The sequence below is a fragment of the Hypomesus nipponensis genome, chromosome 26 (genome assembly GCF_054491055.1).
Source record: "Hypomesus nipponensis isolate SF chromosome 26, ASM5449105v1, whole genome shotgun sequence".
In the NCBI taxonomy this organism is placed as follows: Eukaryota; Metazoa; Chordata; class Actinopteri; order Osmeriformes; family Osmeridae; genus Hypomesus; species Hypomesus nipponensis.
In genome coordinates this window covers 9511953-9535000 of record NC_140386.1, presented here as the reverse complement: position 1 = coordinate 9535000, position 23048 = coordinate 9511953, and the positions used below count along the sequence as shown (strand labels likewise).

Here is a 23048-nt window from a genome sequence, read left to right as displayed (position 1 = left end):
CGTCCTGGTGTTTGGGTCCTGGCACTGACCCATCTCATATTGACGTGTGAGCTGTTGAATTAGCTTAGCCGCAGGAGCTAATCTCTGGAGGGGAGGGGTGGGGGGGGGGATTAAACAGCTGTTTGTCATTTGTGACACCGTGTTTCCACTGTGAGAGCAAGCTAGGGTGAGGTCAGGAGGAGGAGGAGGAGGAGGAGAGAGGAGGAGAGGAGAGGAGAGGAGAGGAGAGGAGAGGAGAGGAGGAGGAGGAGTGAGAGGAGAAAGGAGAGGAGGAGGAGGGAGAGAGGAGAGAAGAGAGGAGAGAGGAGGAGGAGGAGAGAGGAGAAAGAGGAGGAGGAGGCTGAGAGGAGAGAGGAGAGGAGAGGAGGAGGAGGGAGAGAGGAGAAAGGAGAGGAGGAGGGAGAGAGGAGAGAGGAGAAAGGAGAGGAGGAGGATGGAGAAAGGAGAGGAGAGAGGAGGAGGAGGGAGAGAGGAGAGAAGGAGAGAAGGGATGGCCTTCTCAGTGGGATTCTGTCCCTGAGAGAGAGAGAGAAAGAGAGAGAGAGACGAAAAGCGCTTACACACACACGTTCAATGTCCAGTAGTGTCTCTGACCAGACTGTTTTGTCTAGCGTCTACCAGTTTGGTACGTCCGCTATCTGCGTTGTGCAACTGGGAACGTTGTTTATCTGTTCCTGGTCTGATAGTGTTGCATGTCCCACCAGCCTAACAACCCTGAGAGTCCTGTATCGTCCTGTTCCCTCGCTCCCTCTCTGCAGAAAGTTCTGGAATCACCCAGGGTTCTTGTCTGTCTTCTCGGAATCTGCAGGGTTGGGAGCTGCCGATGTCACCTTCGAATCTCGTCGTTAGTGTTCCTGTAGGATGTTGTTTATGATTAAAGAAGAATGTATTTTACAACAAGGCAATTTGTCTTTTCTCTCTCTCTTTCTCTTTCTCTGGCTCTGTCTGTCTCTTTCTCTCTCTGTCTGTCTGTCTCTCTCTCTCTCGCTCTCTCTCTCTCTCTCTCTCTCTCTCTCTCTCTCTCTCTCTCTAACTCTATCTAACTCTCTCTCTCTCTCTGTCTCTCTGTGTCTGCCTCTCTATCTCTCTCTCTGTCTCTCTCTCTCTCTAACTCTGTCTCTCTCTCTGCCTCTCTCTCTCTCTGTCTCTCTCTGTCTCTCTCTGTCTCTCTCTCTGTCTCTTTCTGGTCTCCCTCCAGACCCAGTGTCAGTAGATCTGGACCAGTTTGAGGTGGGGGTGCTGGCAGACACTTTGAGAGGTCTTCTCCAGGGCCTCCCCTCCCCGCTCATCCCAGCCGTAGTCTACAGCGAGCTGGTCTTCGCGGTCCAAGGTACGGTGGCCCTACACACACCAGCACCGATCTACACAAACACACACTAGTGAACTTCCCGAGGTCTCTCAAGATCATTGCACCCTGAGTGCCCTGCGCCCACACCTGTGTGCCCTGCGCCCACACTTAAGTTCCTCTCACCGTGTCACAGAGTGGAGCTCTGTCTCAAAACATCAGGATGTACATGCACCCCCCTCCCCTCCCCAGTTTCTGCCCCAGCGTCTGACCGTGTTCCCGTCAAACTCCCCCTGATCTCTAACCTCTCTCTCCCTCTTTCCCTCTCTCTCTGTCTCTCTCTCTCTCTCTGTTGACTCTGTTTCATCACCTAAAGTGAAAGCTTTTTTTTTTTTTTCTCTCATTTTATTAATTTATGGAAAACATTTTAAGTCAAGATGAATCACTTGAGCGATGTCAGATATTTTGCGAGGGGCGCTTTTAGGTCAAGTCCAAGCCAAAATGGAATTTCCTAACTCGACAAAAGGGGCCTTGCAGAAAAGGGAATTACGGGGACATCCAGTGATTTACGACAGGATTGAGTGCTGGAATATTTCATTCTTACAGTAGCACACATTTTGGCATGAGAAAAAGTTGTCATGTGTTTCTTCAGAGACTTTTTTGCCTTTTTTTTTTTCGTTCTCGGCTGGTGTCTGGTCACTCCTGTGTTTGCCTCGCTCGCTTGTTTTTATGCACTGTGTTGTCCAAAAGCCAGTTGCCAGTAGCCAATTAGCTAGTCAGCCAGTTAGCTAGTTAGCCAGTAGCCAATTAGCTAGTCAGCCAGTTAGCTAGTTAGCCATTAGCCAGTTAGCATTAGCACAGACTGTCATCAGCACCAGAGTGAGAACCTTTGATTGAGGGGGAAGTGGGTGTGGCTGGAGGGGGGGGGGGGGGGGGGAGTCGCCAGAAGGGATGTAAATTGATTTTTTAGGTGAGTGGGTGGGGGGAGGGGCGGTAGTGGTCATCTCTGCCGTTGCTGTGGTCACCAGAGGGCAGGATGGCTCAGGGTCATTGCTCTGACCTCTATCAGACCAACACATTGTCAGACATCCATCACTGGTCAACCTTGACCACCCCCCCCCACCCACACAGTCCCCATTTACACACACACACACACACACACAAGGAACACACACACACACAAGGAACACACACACACACACAAGGAACACACACACACACACACACACCCTTTCCATCCCCTTGACACTCCTGACCCCTCAGTCCGGGTGTCTGAAGACTCTAACCCCTCCCCCCACCACCCCACCACCCCACCCTCCAGCCTGCCCTGACCCTCCAGCCTGCCCTGACCCTCCAGCACGCCCTGACCCTCCAGCACGCCCTGACCCTCCAGCCTGCCTTCCACCGACCCCCTCCATCCCCCAGCTCGACTTGACCCTCCACCCTCCAGTCTAGCCCCCCCACAGTCCAACCGCCCCCCCCCCTCCCCCCAGCTCCATGTCTAATGGCCCCCGGCCCAGGTTGGGACGGTGGTGTCATGTCCCAGACCAGCAGGTCAGCCAAGGACACGCTCTGGTCTCAAAGCAATCAGCATCAGCACATCTGCTGCTTCATTTAAGGAGGCTACTCTAGAGCTGAAGCACCATCAAAACACAGCTTTACGGAGGTCAGCCAGACAGCCAGCCAGCCACTAGCCAGCCAGTCAAGTCAACAAGTTAACCAGCCCGTCAGCGAGTCAGCCAGTCAGTCAACCATTCAGTCAGTCAGTCAGCCCGTCAGCCAGTCAGTCAGTCAACCATTCAGTCAGTCAGTCAGCCCGTCAGCCAGTCAGTCAGTCAACCAGTCAGTCAGCCAGCCAGTCAGTCAGTCAACCATTCAGTCAGTCAGCCAGTCAGTCAGTCAGTCAGTCTGTCAGTCAGTCAGTCAGTCAACCAGCCAGTCAACCAGTCAACCAGTCAGTCAACTAGCCAGTCAGTCAGTCAGCCCGTCAGCCAGTCAGTCAGTCAACCAGTCAGTCAGTCAGCCAGCCAGGCGACTGCTGTCATCAGCAGGGTTTGTGGTTTGTTGGGTCTCCCTTGAAGCACTCTGAGTTATTGACATCGATCAGGTCCTGACACCTGGAACTAAGTTAGACCGAATGCAGCTAATCTAATAGGCCAGTATGGATCCCACAGCACCTCCCCACACTTCACTGGTCACAGCATAACATGAAAGGCTTGTAACCATCAGCTTACCTACAATATCATGCAGTGGCACGAACACACACACACATACACACACGCAGGACTTCCTCTGGGTCGAGGTCCGATCTCTTCGGAACCCACGTGGAACGGCAGGGTAGAACCGGGGGGTTCCAGCACGCCGAGCGAGGCCTTGAGAAGGCGATGGTCGGGTTGTTCCAGAAGGTTCCGTCGGCTAGGTGTCAAGCCGAGTCACACCCTCTGCATTCCCAGGATGCAATGGGACTTAAATGACTCATAAACAGATAATGTCGCGCTCCCAGTTTCAAGTTCCAACCCTGTCACAGGTTTGACCCCTTGTGACATTTTTACTGACCGCATGTTGACCGCATGGCTGCATGGCCGCATGGCTGCATGGCCGCATGGCCGCATGTTGCAGATAACCTGCCCGACAGCACTGGCATCTGGAAACAACCATCCCCACTGAGTCCACTGAGTTGTGTGCACATGCAGCATCATGTGGATAAACACACACACACACTCAATCAGGTGTTGTTGTTTTTTTTACCTTTCAGAACTTTTTGTAGAAAATATATATAATTTTTTCTTTTTCAAAACTTTTTTGAAATCTTTAGAACCTTTTTTCCTCAAAAGACATTTGTAAAACTTTGTGGAAAAAAAACAGTTTTTTTTCTTCAAAAATACAAGAAATGAAATGTTGGGACATGTCAAGTTCATTTTGGGACGGTACATTTTACAACTTTTGGACCCTACTGGGACAGTTAGGGAAACAAGTTAGTTGTGAGTTGTGAGCCCTACTCATTGACCCATTCTCTCCCCTCTGTACAGAGACTCAGAGCGTGGAGGACTGTGGCGAGAAACTGAAGAAAATTCTGGAATCCCCCAGCATCCCAGAGACCAACCACCAGCTCCTTATGCACCTCACCAGGCACCTGAGCAGGGTTGCCCAGAGTGGGGCTCACAACCAGACGAGCCCCAGGCTTCTGGCTCAGGCCTTCTCAGAAGCCATCTTCAAGAATTCCCTCTTCGGGTAAGCGTGGTTTCGGAGATGGATGTCAAATATACGTGTACTCCATTCATAAGAACCTTTTTTCATGGTGTCGTATGGATAGAGAAGGAATGCAGAGCGCTGATAAAAATACAATCTCAAAACTGCCTTCCCATCCTCCAGGCTCCGGGGATAGACGAGCTTTCAATATATGGTCCTCATCCATCGTAGCGAGCTGTAATAAGACAGTGCTGTAGATGGGTTTGTTGTTGCCTATGCTGTAATGCTCACCTTAAAGACCGTTCCCATTCCACCTGGCCCCTGGATGGAGTGCCGATGGAGTGCATCACCAGAGGAAAACCGTCAACGGTATTTGGCTCGGCTTGGATAACGTCAACATCCTGTAATTTTAGAGTAGCGAGGACCGCTAGCAGTGCCCGGTTTGAATGTCTTAGTTCGGCCCGGGGGTGAGGGGAGTGTGAGTGTGTGTGTGTGTGTGGGGGGGGTGAGGGGGAGGGGGAGGGGGAGGGGGAGGGGGAGAGGGAGAGGGAGAGGGAGAGGGAGAGGGAGAGGGAGAGGGGGCTTCTGGGAGGAATGTCGATCTTGGCCTCCGTTGATGGCAAATACCCGGCCCCGGAATGAACAGTCAGTGAGTCTGAAGCGAGGATATTTACTCAGCCTCTGGCTCTGACGTACGACAGAGGGAAAAAGCATGGGGGCGGATCCCAGATGGCCGTGTTGCTGTCGAAACAGATGATGGGTTTTTTATATGAAGGGAATTCAGGTCAAGTATTGTTTGTCTTCTCACTTTGTGTCTGAATTGCGACCACAAAGTGAACTGATTGAGGTGCAGTCAACTCGATGTTTCAGCCTCCCTTGGACGTGCAAACACACACTAACACAAACACACACGTTGAGTTGTGTACAAGGCCTATTTAGCAGGGATATTATGCCTCAAACAATCATTCTGTTTAGTCATCAACTCCTAGAATGCGTGTGTGTTTCTGTGTGTGTGTGTGTGGGAGAGAGAGTCAGATCGTGGTCTCTGGTTTTGAATCATGCTGAATAACCTAACCCTAACTGGACAAACACATCTTCAGTTCCTCGGAGCCTAAAGACATTGAGTACAGATTGATTGAGTACTTACCTGGGGGATACTGCTGTCCCAACAGAACGACCTGGAACTCAACCTAGCTCCACACACACACACACACAAACACACACACGGATACACACACACAAACGCACACTGAATCTGACTGGGCTCATAACCCAGTGATTCCTAGATCCCGGGTTGCTCTCTCTCTCTTTGTCTCTCTCAGTTTAACCACATCAAATATGTTGTTTAAACAGCGGTAGTGCTGTCCAAGGATTTGAAATGCATGCCACCTGCCCTTACTCACTCTCCGTGATCAAAACAAACAACCAGTTGTAATACTCGACTCCCGATCAGCCCCTGCGTTATGTCGGTCGTCAATACCTATATAAAACGGCTCCACCTTCGCATGTTTGACCTTTTTTTTTTATCCCTCTGTCCGTTCCATTTGACCCCTCTGTCCGTTTGGTTTGACCCCCGACCTCTGACCCCTGTCTGTGATTGCGTCCGCAGTGCGGAGGGGGACCTGGAGCTGGAACTGCGTGTGAAGATCCTGGAGGCCGTGATCACAGCAGGGGGTCTGGAGGAGATGCAGGCTGCACCTGGTAGGACCCGCTCTCCACGTCCAGACACATCGCTGGGTTAGGGTCATGGCCGGATGACACACACACACACACACACACACACAAAGGGGCACGTACATTTGACGCTCCTCCACGCCACCCGTGTTTTGTGAACTGACATGTGTTTACACAAACACACAAGCTACGTGCCCCGACACACACACACACACACACACGCCCAGTTGGCCCTGTGGTCACCGTGGGTGTTAGTTGTTTTTTGACGGCTCATTTGCAGAAGACCCTCATGGGGACTTTGTCTGTGTCACATTGGGCCATCATGGAAAACATGTACTAATGGCTGTGTGTCGTCATGTGCTTATTTGAGGCCCTGGCTTACTGTAAGTGGGGCTATTAGAGGAGAAGGGCGGATTGCCAGACTGCAAGGTATCTGTGGAAGAAACCCCCCTTCCCTCCCTCTCCAAGTTATCCACACATACATGTAGTCACTTCACTCCTGCCTCTGTTTTTGAGCGAGAGAGAAAGGCCTAGAAAAGTGTCTAGTGTGTGTGTGTGTCTGTGTGCTGTTGGTTTGTGTCTGTCTGTGTCTGTGTGTGTGTGTGCGTGTGTGTGTGTTCCCAGGGCCCAGTGAGAGGTCACTGTATCTACAGGATGTCAGTGCGATGGAATTGTGGGTAGTCCTTTTCCAAGGACAGTCTTTTCTAGACGTCTCTGCAGGGTTCTGGCACAAGTCAGGGTCTCGAACCCTTCCCCTCCCCCCTGCCCACACACACAGTTACAAACACAGTTGCACACTCACACACACAGTTACAAACACAGTTGCACACTCACACACACAGTTACACACACACACACAGTTACACACACAGTTACACAAACTGTCTCCCTCTGTATTTCTCTCCTCTCTCCCCCCTTTCTTTCTCCCTCTCCCCCCCCCTACTCCCTCTCTCCCTCCCTCTAGAAATCCACTCCTGAGCGAGGTGGGTTTGCGTGTGTGTTAGGGGGTTCTTGGCCTTGGTGATGGGGTGAAGGGTAATAATGGGGTTAGTGATTGCAGGCCTGGGTTTGTAGGCTGAGGAGGGCACAAGGTTAATGTCACAGAGCAGAGAGTGACTGAAGGATGGTTGAGAACGTGCGTGTGTGTGTGTACTCTGTAAATATAGTTACAAGGGGTCAGACATTGCTGACAGATAAAAGTTGACACCACACATTCAGACAGATGTATCACCAAACGCGGAGAGCCCACCTCTGAAAGTCACCATGACGTTTTATAAACGTCTACCTCGAGGACTTGTGGTCCTCCTGTGCTCCAGATCTACTCCCCCTGTCAGCGCGCGGGGGGGGGTGACAGTTATGCCCTATATCAACCTCTAGTCTGGGGCCTAACCCGCGCTGAGCAGTCATAAGTCACCCCCCAATCACCACCAGAACTCACTGCCAATTTATGGGGGCTTCTCTCCCTAGTGGGGGTCACACTGAGGGGGCGAGGGGACTTTATGAGGGTAAGACATGGTAGGGAAGGGGGGTAACTTTGTGACTGTGTGTGGGAGGGTGTGTGTGGGAGGGTGTGTGTGGGAGGGTGTGTGTGGGAGGGTGTGTGAGTGTGGAGCAGTGGGGTTAGATGTCTAAATTGGACGTCTGCCATTCCTGCTACCCTGCAGAGAACATGCTCCGTTTAATGGTGGGCGACATTGTGTTGAATGAATAGCACTTCAGGAAGTCTGTGTGTGTGTCTTTGCCTGAGTGTGCATGCGAGTTTGTGTGCGCGTGTGTGTTTGTGAGAGAATGTGTGTGTGTGTGTCTCTGCATGTCGGCTGCTTACATCACAGCAACAAAGACATGAAGGGGCAGCCGTTCTGTGGGGTTTCTAAAACAGGTATTTCATAACGGCTCTGACACAGCCACAGACAGAAACCTTCATCCAGCAGCATCATTGAGTTTGGCTTTATAGTAACCAGCCTTTAAAACCACCTCAGAACTGCCCTGCACACAATTTCTCCCACTTCCTGGACTCCTCCCCCTCTCTCGATGCAGGGTCCACATTCTGTCCGTCCTACCGTCCCAGCACTCAGTCCCATCGACCGTTTCACGATCTGTGGCTCAGGTTCCAGTCCTCCCCGGACGTACCTCATGCAGCTGAGCCACACAGCCCCAGCCTGGACCCTCTGGATGGGAGGACAATGTGATTAGAGGGCGGGCCTTTGTCCGCTGTATGCACACGAGCGGAGGGGAGAGAGAGCTGCACAGAGGTCAGGTTCACGTGTGAACAATTTTCTCCCTGGCTGGCCGTATAACCTTCCCTCCTCCCCTCCTGGCTGACCTCTGACCCCGCCCGGCGGGCCCCCTAACCCCACTGCCCCCACTGCTCACACATGCTACATTAGCGTGGGTCAGGGGTCGCCCCAGCCCAAAGGGGGCAACATTAACCCCTGAGTAGATCCCCACCGCTCCCCCACCACCACCCACAAGCTTGGGCCAAATGGAGTCTCAAAATACAAGCAATGCCTAGCCCACCTGAGTGTTCCAGGAGAGGAAAGGATAGTTATTTTTGTGTGAGTGTGCATGTTTGCCCGCGTTATGCCTCATTAGGAGTCAGCCCGGCCTGTCAATCTGTCAGTCATTAAAATCACACACCAGTGTTAGAAAAGGGTAAAGGAGAAGCACAAACGAGGAAACTTGTCCGTGTCCATCACTGCCTGGTTTCGCTTTGTTATGTTAGGACTTTTTTTTCCCTCTGCCAGAGGCACGCAAGCCTGCCCACAGCCTGGTTTGTTACGCACACACACACACACACACACACCCTCAGCCCCACCCTTCAGCCCCGGGCCATTTATTTGGGCCTTAATGTGTTCCAGGCAGGGAAAGTTTGTTGGTAAAACATTGCATTTAAAGACAAGTCCTGTGGGCACGCGTTTCACTCGGCTACTTCTGGGAGTGGCCTGACAGACACTGATTGATCCATTGTGGCTGCTAGCATTTACTCTGGAGAGAGAGAGAGAGAGAGACAGAGAGACAGAGAGAGCGAGAGAGAGAGAGAGCGAGAGATCCCCACTTACAAAGCCCCACCACCACCCAGCCTCGTGGTGCTTCTGGGTTTATGGCTGGTTGAGGCAGTGTTCTGGTCCATCTTTATGACAATCTCCATGGTAACCCTTTCCATGCCTTTGCTGAACAACACCGCAATACAAAAAATAATATATAATCCACTTCCTGACCTCCAAACCCCCCCCTCCCCCCTAAAAGATCAACAAAATGGGTCATAGAAAGCTCAACTGGGATGGGCCGTTTTTAAATATTTTGTGTGGAAACGTTTGGAAGTCTCTTTAAGTTGGCAACTTGTGGAGGCGTTGATTACTCTCTGTGGAAGGCATCAGTCCAGACCCCAGCCCAGACCCCAGTCCAGACCCCAGCCCAGACCCCAGCCCAGACCCCAGCCCAGACCCAGTCCAGACCCCAGCCCAGACCCCAGCCCAGACCCCAGTCCAGACCCAGCCCAGACCCCAGCCCAGACCCAGTCCAGACCCAGCCCAGACCCCAGCCCAGACCCCAGCCCAGACCCAGTCCAGACCCCAGCCCAGACCCCAGCCCAGACCCAGTCCAGACCCAGCCCAGACCCAGCCCAGACCCAGCCCAGACCCAGCCCAGACCCAGCCCAGACCCCAGCCCAGACCCAGCCCAGACCCAGCCCAGACCCAGCCCAGACCCCAGCCCAGACCCCAGTCCAGACCCAGCCCAGACCCAGCCCAGACCCAGCCCAGACCCAGCCCAGACCCCAGTCCAGACCCAGCCCAGACCCAGCCCAGACCCAGCCCAGACCCCAGTCCAGACCCCAGCCCAGACCCAGCCCAGACCCAGCCCAGACCCAGCCCAGACCCCAGCCCAGACCCCAGCCCAGACCCAGCCCAGACCCCAGTCCAGACCCAGCCCAGACCCAGCCCAGACCCCAGCCCAGACCCAGCCCAGACCCCAGTCCAGACCCAGCCCAGACCCAGCCCAGACCCAGCCCAGACCCAGCCCAGACCCAGCCCAGACCTTCTGCCCTGCTCTCCTCGGCCCTGCTCTGCCCTGTTTGTCTCGCCTGCATGAGAGCCTAAGAATGAGTATGTTGAACACACACACACACACACAGAGACTGGAGCTGTCACGAACCCACTCCACCTACCCCAGCTGAGTGTTAGTCACCAGCAGGTGATTGTCTGTGATTGGAGAGATGTGTCATGAAATTGCACAGCTGCTTTGTGTGTGTGTGTGTGTGTGCTCGTGGCTTTGATAAGTTGTGTGTGTGTGTGTGTTCCAGGACAGTGAGTTGTCATAGAGAAGTGGAGAATACTGCATGAATTTTGAGATTGCAAAGTGATTGACAAAGGCATTAGTGATCAAGGACAGCTTCTGGAACTTTCTCTGGAAAACAAAACTCCACAACCCTCTCTCTCTCTCTCTCTCTCTCTCTCTCTCTCTCTCTCTCTCTCTCTCTCTCTCTCTCTGTCTCTCTCTCTCTCTCTGTCTCTCTCTCGATCTCTCTCTATCTCTCTCTCTCTCTCTCTCTCTCTCTCTCTCTCTCTCTCTCTCTCTCTCTCTCTCTCTCTCTCTCTCTCTCTCCATCCATCTGTCCACCCTCCAGACTGTTTTGTCCACTGTTGTAGCACGTCCAGTTCACCTCCTCCACCAGCAGTCCCCACAGTGACAGAGCACAGGGCAGCAGGGTGGAGGGGAAGACCACGCATCTCTGTGTTCATCCGTCTGTTGAAGCATCGCCCGAATGTGTGCACGCGCGCGTGTTTGTGTGCATGCGTGAGTGCGTGTGGGTTCAGCCAGGAGTCAGGGCTCGTGGCCCTGGGACACTGGGAGGACAGGGGAAAGAGCAGACTGATCCTGTAATCCCACCGTGAGGTCAGTGACAGGGCATCCTCTCCACCGCCTGGATAACACCATCACAGCATGAGAACTCGAGGTGTGTGTGTGTGTGTGTGTGAAGGATTGGGTGGAGTGGTCATGCAGTGGTGAGATTATGTTTCAATCCCACACTGTCCAGCTCTGAACCAGGGAAGGCCTAAATACTGTGTCATCAAAACCCCATCTTTACCAACCCCCTCACACACACACACACACACACAGTCAGGGAATTCTCAGAGCTGACCATAGGGCTCAGAGTGTGTGTGTGTGTGTCTCTTTGTGTGTGTATTCCCTGTGTGTGTGTGTGTCGGTCCGTGACACAATGGTCCCACTGAAAGTGCCGAGATCCCTCAGCTGCACTCAATCACATGGTTCAGCGTACCACACACACACACACACACACACACACACACACTATTATCCTTCTCCCTCCAATCTGACCTGCTTTGTATCCTCTGGTCAGCCTCACAGCTGAGGACTCATCTGTCTGTAGGCAAGCCCAAATGGAGTCACCTATCCCTGGGCTGGGACAATTGGCCGAAAGGGGGGGGGGGGGGTATTTTGGGGTTGGGGTCTTGGGGTCTGGAATGTTCTGTTAGCTGAAATAGTGAGAGGAACTTGTGACACTTTGGGGTCACAGGTCAGAAACACAGAGGTCACATGCTGTCAGGTCATGTATCACTGACTGCTCACCTTGACAAGGCTGTGGTCCTGTTACCGCGACAAGCACTGGGGCCAGTATTACCGTAACCCTACCTCACCGCACACACACACACACACACACACACACACACTCTAAGTGCCTGTCTCTCTCATTCTCCCTGGCTCACTTGGTTTATATCAGGAGCCTGGGAAACAGGGCAGAGCCTAATGTGCGATTCAAGTACTGATAACATGTAATGTGCTGCTTGAATTCACATCAAACAGCCCTTACCCCTCCCTATACGGTACCCAGCATACAGACTTCATATGGAATTACAGGGATCAGAGGACGGTGGGATCTGGTCTCATCCTTCATAGCTCCTCTCCCAGGCCTCCTCTCATCCCTGGCAGGGGACAGGGGGGGGCAGGGGACAGGGGGGGGCAGGGGACAGTGGGGGCAGAGAGGAGGGGCAGGGGGAGGGGACGGGGGGGTGACAGTGGGGGGGACGGGGGAGGAGGAGGGGGAGGGGGAGGGGCAGGGATGGGGGGCAGGGGGGGGCACAGGGGGGACGGGGACGGGGGACGGGGGGGACAGGGAAGGGGGGAGGGGAGGGGGAGGGGCAGGGACGGGGGGCAGGGACGGGGGGCAGGGACGGGGACAGGGACAGGGAAGGGGCAGGGCCCTGAACCGGCCCTGACCCCGCGCTCACCTCGGTCACACGAGGCGAGGACGTCTCCGGGAGTCTGGCCGTTCGGATGACGATGGCGTGGAGGAAGTGAGGCGTGGAGGAAGTGAGGCGTGGCAGTTCCAGGCTTGTGCCAGTCTGCCTGCAGCACGTTCATCTCCCAGGCTAACACACACACACACACACACCCGCTGTCACCCTTTAGCACAGAGCAGGTCAGAGGAGGGGCACAAGGCAGTCATCACACCCTCCCATCTTCCAAATATTTCTACGACCACATGGCGACGTCTCCTCCAGCCCCTTCCCTGACAGCCTGTTTCCCAAACACACACACACACACACACAGACAGAGAGACGCACACACAGACACACATCTATCACCGTTCTGCACGATACAGGTCATGGCGAGGGCACCAAATGAGATTCACACTCTAGTTCTCTCCTCCCTCGCTTTATCTGTGCTGATCTGTTCATCCGTCCTTTTCTCAACGTTTTTTGAGATCTCCCTCTCTCTGTGTATGTCTATGTCTGTCTACGTCTCCCTCTCTCTCTTTTTCTACCTCTCTTTCTTTCTCTACCTCTCTTTCTCTCTCACTGTCTCTCTCTCTTTCCCTCCCTCCTCACTGTCTGACTCTTTCTCTCCCTCCATTTCACAGTCTAATCCCATTTATTTCTCTTTCCCTCAGAATTTTTCTGTCGTCTACAGTCTTTGTCCTTTTTGCACGGTGCTTTACTCTTTACCTCTTTCTCACCCTACCTCTCTCTACCTCTCTCTCTACCTCTCTCTCTCTTTACCTCTCTCTCTCTACCTCTCTCTCTACCTCTCTCTACCTCTCTTTCTACCTATCTCTACCTCTCTCTCTCTACCTCTCTCTCTCTCTTTATAACTCTCTCATTCACTCTCTCTACCTCTCTCTCCGTCTTGCTCTCATTCCTTTCTCCTCCTCCTGTTCTACCTCCTTCAGATAGATAAACATCCACGTTAGCGCCACAAGCGATTTAATCGTGAACCTACGCCTGACCCTCTTTCAGATCCGTGGCAGACGATATTTTCCTAATGAATCCCCAGTTTAAATGACGTGAGGGATCTTAAGCCGTTTACCTGGGCTTCAGAGTCCATCTGGGACTGAGCCAGGGGACACTGTGGCCCCTAGTTGGCGCTAGAGGCGACCTGTGGCATCTGGGTCCCTGAGGAACGTTCCCTGTTGGGACCCAATCCTAACCCTGGGGGGGCAAGCATTTCTGGTGGGGGACATAACATGTTATGTAACATGTGTATCCATAACATGTTACGTAACATTTTTAGCTCAAAGTTGCATCTTAACCACCAAACGAGAGGGCAAACGGTCAGAAATTGAGTCATTTAGACCAGGAGTTTATGTATATAGATGTTTTATTTATTCATATTATTTATTAGCATTATTCAGGGGTGGGGTTGGGTCTCTGCGTCTGTGGCATGGAATGCAAACCCCCGACTTTAAAGACATTTAAGATGATGATGAATATTCTGATTCGGTGGCCCGGTAAACGTCCTGACTGCTCCGGTGGGAACACGGTGTCCAGTGGTGTTGCCGCTTGCTGTGCTGAAGGGCAAATGTGATACGAGGCTGGGAAGGATGAGAGAGGAGAGAAGAGAGATGGCTGGGGCGAATACCAATCTGCCCCCCCCCCGCACTCCTTCCTACCTTCCCTCTTTCCCTCCTTCCCGCCCTCCTCCTCAATATCTGTCTCTCCCTCTGTCTCTCTCTGTCTCTCTCTCGTCCTTCTCCCGCTCTCTCTTTCCATCTCCCTATCTCTCTTTCCCTGGTCTTCTCTCTACTCCCCCCACCCCCAACACACACACACACACAGACACACACCCCACCTTGAAGTGGCCAGTTCAAAGAGACTTGAGAAGCCCCCTGCTGAGCGTGAGAGAGCTGGGATGGCCCAGACTGGGCTCATTAGCCCTGCAGCCGTGTGATAGGGCGGCTGTGAGGGCTGCAGTCGATCTTACCCAGGGGGCTCCAATCACGACGGGGTGTGTGTGTGTGTGTGTGTGTGTGTGCTGTACTGGCTGCATCTATATGCTTGTGTGTGTGGGCTCATAAGGGTGGGTCATGGAGCGTGTGTGTGTGTTTGTAAGTGTTTATGTGTCTTTGGTTTGGCTTTTTAGGCCGCGATGGAAAACGGCTCTCTTCTCCTCTCTCCTCCTCTCCCTCTCCCCTCCTCTCCTCTACTCTCCCCCTCCCCTCCTCCTTCCCTCCCTCATTACTCCTCTCCCTCCTCCCTCTCCCCACCTCCCCCTTCCTCTCCTCCCTCTCCCCTCCTCCCCCTTCCTCTACTCCCTCTCGCCTCCTCCCCCTTCCTCTCCTCCCCTGTCCTTGGTGCCTGCTACCCTCCTTTGGGATCAGTTGTTTTTAGTGCTAATAACTTTGTTTTTATTCAGAACAACTCTTTTATCATGAGTTGGCTCAGCATGGATTATTAATGAGCCAGGCCTGTGTTAACCGTGCGCTCTGCTCAGACTGGGTTCAAACTTTGGAGTTGATTTAAGGTTTTCCACTGCACTAGTCCTACCGATGACTGTAAAGTGAGTTTTCGTGCTGAAAACCTGGGATTTTCAAGCTGAGCCAATCAGAGATCTGCCTTGGTACTGTCGTTGACTCTGTTGCTTGGTGACGGATGGGATGGCAGGCATGAATGCTTTGGGCTGTGAATCAGTGTGCGTGTGCGTGTGTGTGTGTGCGTGCCACTGTGTGTGTGTGTGTGTGTGTATGCGAACGGTACGAGGAAGTGTATTTGCTCTCACAAGACACAAACAGCCGAAGACGACAATAAAAACCAGGAGCGCCGGAGAGAGAGAAAATGAGAGATGGAGAGAAACGACGGGGGTATTTATACCCACATGAGTCGTCTCTTCCACGGTCCCGTCCTCCTTCCTGCCCCCCCCCCCCCCCCCCAGTGCCCGCTGATTTACCGGCCCCCGGCACCAGACTGTGGTTTATGCTCTCCATAAGTCACCCCCACGCAGTTTATCAGGTCATCTGCTGTGGTGCTCTCTCTCCAACGCGCTCGGCCACGCGGAAAGTTATACCCGCGCATTATGAGGCCCCATCAACCCCCCCACCACCACCACCCCTCTTCTGGCTTGAAGGTCAAGGACACTTTCTATGACAACATGAAATCTGGCCCGATATTGTAAAGATACAGGGATTCATAAAAACAGCACTCATTCCCCTGCCCTCAAAATTCTATAAAGAGCTGGTCACATCTTTCTTTGAATGGAGGGGAGGGGGAGGAGGAGGGGCTTTACGGCCAGCTGGAGGCCAGTGATTGGTGCCTGACAGGGTGGTCTCCTGAAGCAGAGACCCTCAGGTAATGATAACCCGGCTGGCTCCAGCACACACAGAGGCCAGGACACATTTCACTGGCTGTCACGGGCCTCTGGAGATGGCCTTAACACACACACACACACACCTGCCTACACACAGCCGTTTGTAGGCACAAGGTTACACACACACGCACACACGTGCTTACACAAAGCCAGACACAAGTTTTACACACACACGCACACGAACTAACAGCCAGTGAAAGGTGTACGTTTGCAGTGGCTTTGAGGGATCTGAAGTCCGGCACGCTGCAGTTGTTTAGCTGTCTAAGGGTCAGGTGTGGTTGTGTTGGGCTTAACCGCTGTGGTGAATGCCTGGCACAGCACCAGACTCCACGGGCACAGGCCCTATCCCCCCTCCGCCCACCCTACACCTGCCTCAGTATACTGTATGTTCTGCTCCCCCCTCCGCCCACCCTACACCTGCCTCAGTATACTGTATGTTCTGCTCCCCCCTCCTCTCACCCTACACCTGCCTCAGTATACTGTATGTTCTGCTCCCCCCTCCTCTCACCCTACACCTGCCTCAGTATACTGTATGTTCTGCTCCCCCCTCCTCTCACCCTACACCTGCCTCAGTATACTGTATGTTCTGCCCCACATTCAGGGGATCACAGCTCTCCTCCTTCATGCATCCCTTCCTGCGCCTCCCTCGTCCTCACCGGTCCCCCCCCCCCCTCCTCCATCGCTCTGTCCTCCTTCCCCACGTCTTCCCCCCCAGCGCAGGAGCCCTGACTGATTAGATGAGATCAGGAGGCCTCGAGGGGTGGGGGGGGGGGGGGGGAGCTAGCAGCATTGCCCCACACGTCCTCCTGCATAATCACCCTTTAAAGTCTAGGCTTCTCCTGGGAGACTGGAGAAACACACACCCCCCCCCCCCACACACACACACACACACACCCCTCGGCCAATCCTCGGGTCCCAGTGGAGGTGCATAGACAGGGCTGGGCTGGGAAGGGGATCCCTCTAAACACCGTTCTAATCTCCAATCTAGGAAAGGCCCTAGGCTGATATCCTGCAGGATAGACTTCACGGATGGAGAGGGAAGGGGAGAGTAAGAGTAAGACAGAGAGACAGACAGACAGAGACTGGTTAGAGATGGATGAGTTCATTGCCAGGGCCTAAGGGGGTATAGTTTCGTTGGAGACCTCACCTGCTCTATGATTAGACAGGAGGGCTAGTTGAATGCCAATCAATAGTGAAGCAAACAAGAATTGTATGTATTTTGTTCTTTGACGTTAATATTATTGAATATTTCAGCCCATCCGGAGTTCAGAACACGTGCTCGTGGCTTATGATTATTAGGGGTGAAAAACATGACTGAATGTCTGTGCCTGCCTATTTATGTATCTCAGAGCTGTTCCCAGTGGATTAGCATTAGCTCAGCATTGGTATGTCAAAAGCAATGATGTACTCAATAAGCTATCGGCCTAGCACTTGTGTGTCTATAGCGATTATGCCTGCGCTGTAGGGATAGCATTAGCGTGTCGTTACTGGACAGTAGAGCTAGCATCAGCGTGTCGTGACTGGACAGTAGAGTTAGCATCAGCGTGTCGTTAGCATCTGTTTTGAACAGCGGTTGTAGGCCTAGCATTAGCCCCTCGATAGCAGTGTGGGCCAGTCCTAGCGTTAGCCTGGCTAACCCTAGTGCGAGTCCCTCCATGTGGGGTCTTGAGGGCTTACGCTGGTGCATCAGTGTAACCCCACACCAGCGAGGCCTGGAACAAAGAGCTTCTCAGCGCTGCTCCTAGTTCCTGTTAAGCTGAGAGAGAAGATCAAGGGGACATTGTGTGCTCTGTTCTACATTAGAACAGGCTTATACCCATGACTTCTAATGCATTCTAAGTGCAGCAATTACACAACACTCCCTCCTCAATGTATTCCGTAACGCGCCGGGGCGATTCTTCACATAGGAAATTCTTTAAACGTCCGCAGCGGGGGTTCTCGGCGTGCCGGCCGCGCTACGCATCACGGCTACGCCCCGCCGCCGCCGTCCGTACACAGACGGAACAACCGCTAGCACGACCACGCCGCGCGCGGGTTTAAAAGAGCTCAGTGTTCCTCACTGTCTGCAGGGCACGCTGCCCCTGGCGAGGGTTTGGGATGGGGGGCGGGGGCGAGCGAGCGGGCGGGCGAGTGTAGCATGTGATGCGTGGCACACAGAGAGGGCACAGGCGCAGGGGGGGGGCGACCCCAGATGAAGCCTCTTCAATGCCCCCATTGTGATACGGATCCACCAGAGAGCGCCTCCAAGACTTGACCCGCTCCATAGATCTAAGGAGAGGTCAAGTCCCTGTAATTGACTTAGCGGAGACGTCCCAATGCGCCCATGCACACTTTAATTCCCTGCTTTGGGCTTAATCTGATTGGGTTTCCAGGGGCATTCTGGCCTGTTGGCTAAAGGGATTCCCCCGCCGAAGCTTTGTTTCATTTCATTAGTTAAAAGTGGGAGGGGATAATGTTCTGGATCCAATCAGTGGAGCGGCTTCGTTCAAATCCGCATGGTTTAGGCTCCTGATCGCGAGCCAAGTCCGGTCAATAGCTCTTTATCACGGCCAGCGGACGACAGAGAAGCTTTCTTCAGGCTACCAAAGGGAGATGGGGCGAACACACACACACGGTCACAGGATCATGGGTCGACTCAGCATGATTCTGCCATGGTGAATACCAGGCTGCCGGTCGTTGACAGTCATTGGTGGGTCTGTTTGTCCTTAAGAAGCTGTGAAGTAGGTAACCAGAAGATATCCCCGGATCCTTTAAGATGACTTGACTTGTGAGCCTAAAGCAGTGACCTTTGACCTTACCTTATAGAATGCTCCTGAACAATGCCTGTGTGAGTGCGTTCATAGACGTGTTCTTCCGACGGAGTAATGGAGCGTGATCCGCGCCCCTGTTACCGTGACACCAGACGGCCCGGGGCGGGGGTGGAAGGGCATTCGTCTGACGTCAGCCAAATGTGTCAGAGCCTCTTCTGATCTCCCAAGGTCGTAGGTCATCTTAAGACTGTTAAAGATGCCCTGTCCTTAAATAACCGGGCTAAGGCTCACGCCAGGAGATTCAAAAGGGTCAGAGTCCGTGTGCGTTGCAGAGGCTTAGGGGATCCTTCTGAGTTTGTCGTTTCTTATCGATCTTGTAGTTTCCTTCAACTGTCAGAAGTTTGTGTCGAATTGATACAAAGTGTTGAACTTGGAGATTTATAGTTACAGTAAGGATCATATTGGGGCAACTACAGCATGTGAGGAAAGGAAGGTTATAGCATTCCAGAATTGTTCATTTTCCCCGATGACCTTAACAGTGGTTCTGTAAGACACCTGATGATAGATAACAGGTCAGTCAGCCAGACTGACCTGTCAGACAAACAGGGGGAACAGGCAGGCAAGCAGGAAGTTAGTCAGACAAGCAGGAAGTTAGGCAGGCAAGCAGGAAGTTAGGCAGGCAAGCAGGAAGTTAGGCAGGCAAACAGGAAGTTAGGCAGGCAGACACGTTTCTAGGCAGTAAAGATGCCTCCCTGTTTAAGAAACAAGCCTTGAGCCAAGGTCAGACTAATGACTGTCCTGCAACCAAACTTCTCTTGACTTCCCTCTTTGTATTGAGCTGCCTCATTTCTCAATCAATCCTGTGTGTGTGTGTGTGTGTGTCTACAGCCCTCTGGATGAATGAGGGAGATTACAGCAGGAGTCAAGGATAATCTGGCCCCCCTGTTGATAACCGAGCCACAAAAAATGTATCAATGTTTTCTAGCGGACAGGATTTACAAGCCTGTCCTGTTTATGGCTTGGCAGACAGTGGTGGATCTGTGGCCAGAAGGCCACGTACGCACACACACACACACACACACACACACACACACACTTATGACAGCACACCTGGAGGGCCGTATCCTGCTTTTCAAACCCCCACCTCACTTTTTTTTCCTTTTTCCCCTCTCTTCATCCTCTCTCCATCCTCTCTCCATCATTTCAGCGCTCAGTCTGACAGCACATCTTCCCATTACAAACCAGGAAATGGAAACTGCTAAACGACCGGCTATGGAGTTTAGTAATATGGCTACTAATAGTAAGGATCTTAGACCCAATGACATTCCCATTAAGAAATGCTAAATTAGACCTCGTTATGTGTCATAATTGGCACACAACTGCATGTTCCTTTATGATTAATTGCTCTAAATACTGATTAGAACCCTGCAATTACCAAGTGATAACATACTGAGTTGGGTGTTGATCAAGGGGTTAATTATCATGACCTCCCCAACCCCCCCAAGGCCCTAGACTGTGTGTGTGTGTGAGAGTGTGTGGGTGTGTGTGTGTGTGTGTGTGTGAGAGTGTGTTCACCACCCGTTACGTGGGCAAAGGGGGACCTCTCCCATTAGGAACTATGCCTTCATTCTCCAATGTCAATTAGGTGCAGTTAAACCTTTGTAAATGTCATTTAGAAAGGCCATACCTCAATGATAATCAAATCAAGACACAATGGAGTCATTTTTCTTCTTGGCAGGCCTCTATATGCTATCTTCTCTCAGGTTTATTTATATATCAGAGATCTACATGTATATATTAGCATCTCCACCCACCAGGGAGGGAGAGAGTGACTCCGTCTGCTGTAGAGTAAGACGGTGCACACCAGATAACCGCCCGCCCGCGGTGTCGCTAACCCTGGCTGGGTCAGACAGTTCTCCGTCCAGCCTATCATGGGCTGAGGATGGCTTACCGCGGCCGCTGACCGGTAGATCTGGCCACCTGCGGCAGCTGCCAGTAAGCCAAGAGCGTCTTACTGCTGCCTGAAACGGTAATGCCATCACCGGCGTCTCCCTGCCGCCGATAATCTTCCTCTTAACCGTTTAGCTTATCGGTTAATAACCGCGTAAATAGCTGCCTTGGCAACTTGGATTGGGTTGCGTTGCCCTGAGGAGGGCTTGGGACCCTGCAGGTGGGGGGGATACAGGTCAGAGAAGATGTCGCTCAGAGCTTTGTGTTTCCCCCAGCAGGACTGATTACGTGAGGAGGACAGGAGAGCCTATTCCTGGAGTCCCGTTACCAGTGCACACCTCCAAAAATATGTTTTCTTGGTTGGGGTTAATGAGATATAGGGTGAGGAGGGTGGAGACAAGGAGAGAAAGAGAAAACGGAAAGACACAGAGAGGGAGAGAGAGGGAAAGGGAGGGAGGGAGAAAGGAAGGGAGAGAGGGAGAGAGGGAGGGAGAGATGGAGGGAGGGAGAGAGGGAGAGAGGGAGGGAGGGAGGGAGAGAGGGAGAGAGGGAGAGAGGGAGCAGAGAACAACACAGTCCAAGCAAAGAAAGTGAGAGTGTAGAGGGAGAGAAGTTTGAGCTCCACAGAAACAGAGTGGAGGAGAAGGAGGAGGAAGGAGAGAGAGAGACACACACATAGAGAGAGACTGAGACAAATAAAGAGAGAAAGAGGGAGGCAGAGTTAACTTGTGATGCCCGAAGGCTGGCTTTAGCCTTGGTCACAACCCAGAGGTCCCCGACCCAGTCACGCCATCCAGCCTCCGCTCCACTTCCACAGAGAGGACCCCACGTGACCCCCCCCCCCCCCCTCCCGCCGTGAAGGGGGCAGACCTCATTAGCCCCCCCTCCTTGCTCTCCTGGGCCCTCAATGTTCCCTTCCTAAAGCTGCGCAGTGTTACTCACAGTTGGAGATGCCAGTGGACTTCTGTACGGTCCAGGGTTTTTTCCCTGTGTGGAGTCTAGCGTGAGGGCGAAGCAGACGAAAGCCCATTGTTGTCATTATCACAAACTATTAGGAACTTTGGTTTGACTTTAGGTTTTGGCTGAAATCCAGGAAGTGAAAGTGGGAGGGAAGGAGGGAGGGAGAGAGATGGGGTGGAGAGAGAGACCACCCCCTCCTGCATAAATAAAAGAACACCCCCCCACCCCCCCCACACACACACACCCCCTCCCACACACACACACACCCCCACACACACGCACACACACCCCCCCCCCACACACACACAACCCCCACCCAAACACACCCCCCCCACACACACCCCCCACACACACACCCCCCCCCCGCACACACACACACACACAGACATTCCCCTCCTCCCCCACGGACCTGGGACCGGGAAGGTGCTTGGCCCTCTCTCCTCCAGGCAGCCGGGGAACCAGTAGGCCAGGGTCCAGCTCCTTGCACCCGCAGATCAGCCTCCGTCTGTGGGCAGGTCCTGGCAGAGGGCAGCCTGTTTGCTCTGTGGACGGAGGGTGTGGACGTGCTTGTGCTGCATGCTTAATGACGCTGTCAGTCAGGAATGCAGGGCTAAAGAGACGCCTGCTCTTTGCACGCACTCACACACACTCACACACACTCACCCACACGTTCACACTCACACACACATTTACACACACTCGCACACACTCACACAGTCGTTTATTTTTACATAATGAACTCCGAGCCAACTCAGAGGGGAAAAAAAACTAAAGGAGAAATGATATTTGAAACGGCAGCATCGGGAATTTATAGTCTTCCCATGTCTTGGGCTTTAAAGTGTGTGTGTGTGTGTGTGTTGTGTGTTAAATGTGAAGTGGATCGGTGGGCTGTGTAGGCCTCTGATGTAGGAGGGAAGCTTCTCGAAGGTCTGTCACAAATGACCCCTCGAGTCACGACTGAATCCTCGGCTAAAGGCCCTAACACCTAGACACTTCTTTTGACAACTACACTGGGGACTTTTAACTTCATAAATGCATCCCCCCTATCAATTCAAATTCAAAATCAATGGTATTCGTGTAGCCCTTTTTACAAGCAATGTCACAGAGGACTTCACATACACCCATAGAACTGCCCCTCAACCAACCTAAACCCTCAAGGAAGACAAGGGAAAACTCACAGAAAAACTCACTAGAGGAGAAAAAATGGAAGAAACTTTGGGAGGAGCAATTCAGAGAGGGATCCCCTCCTCCAGAGACGGTAGGTGAGAGAGAGGTGCAGAACACAGGCTAAACATCCGATCGTTACAGGCAAAACTAAGCTCCTTCTCTCTTTATTCTGGTCGCTTTAATGTATCTGATGTCATCTGGCTTCCGTCCAATCACCTACCTTGGTAAGTACATTGTGTCTGTAGTTTAAACCATCTTTAGCAGGTATCAACCTGACCAAACAGGATTGACCCGTCCAAGTCTGGGGGTCAAGTGCGTTAACTCAGGCGTTGTTCTCCTGACCCCGCCCTACTCGGCTCTGACAAAGTCTGTAAACCAGCCCCCGTCACCCACGGCAACCCGTGAGAAACCAGTTCGATCCTCCTAATCTCTCTCCACAGGCCAGGTTCTGCGTCGCTTAGCACACTTAGGGT

The 23048-nt window shown here is 52.8% G+C and overlaps 1 protein-coding gene across 2 annotated transcripts in view; it reads left to right on the top strand.

The window, feature by feature from the left end:
• pik3r3b (phosphoinositide-3-kinase, regulatory subunit 3b (gamma)) overlaps positions 1-23048 on the top strand; it is a 118666-nt gene that overhangs the window by 49766 nt on the left and 45852 nt on the right. The window contains exons 5-7 of one of the 2 annotated variants that reach the window (XM_084692376.1): positions 1199-1330; positions 4315-4516; positions 6084-6175. In XM_084692376.1, the coding sequence (XP_084548502.1) occupies positions 1199-1330; positions 4315-4516; positions 6084-6175 (426 nt within the window). Of the gene's footprint in view, positions 1-1198; positions 1331-4314; positions 4517-4779; positions 4844-6083; positions 6176-23048 lie in introns of those variants that run through there. The other variant, XM_084692377.1, reaches the window with a different exon arrangement.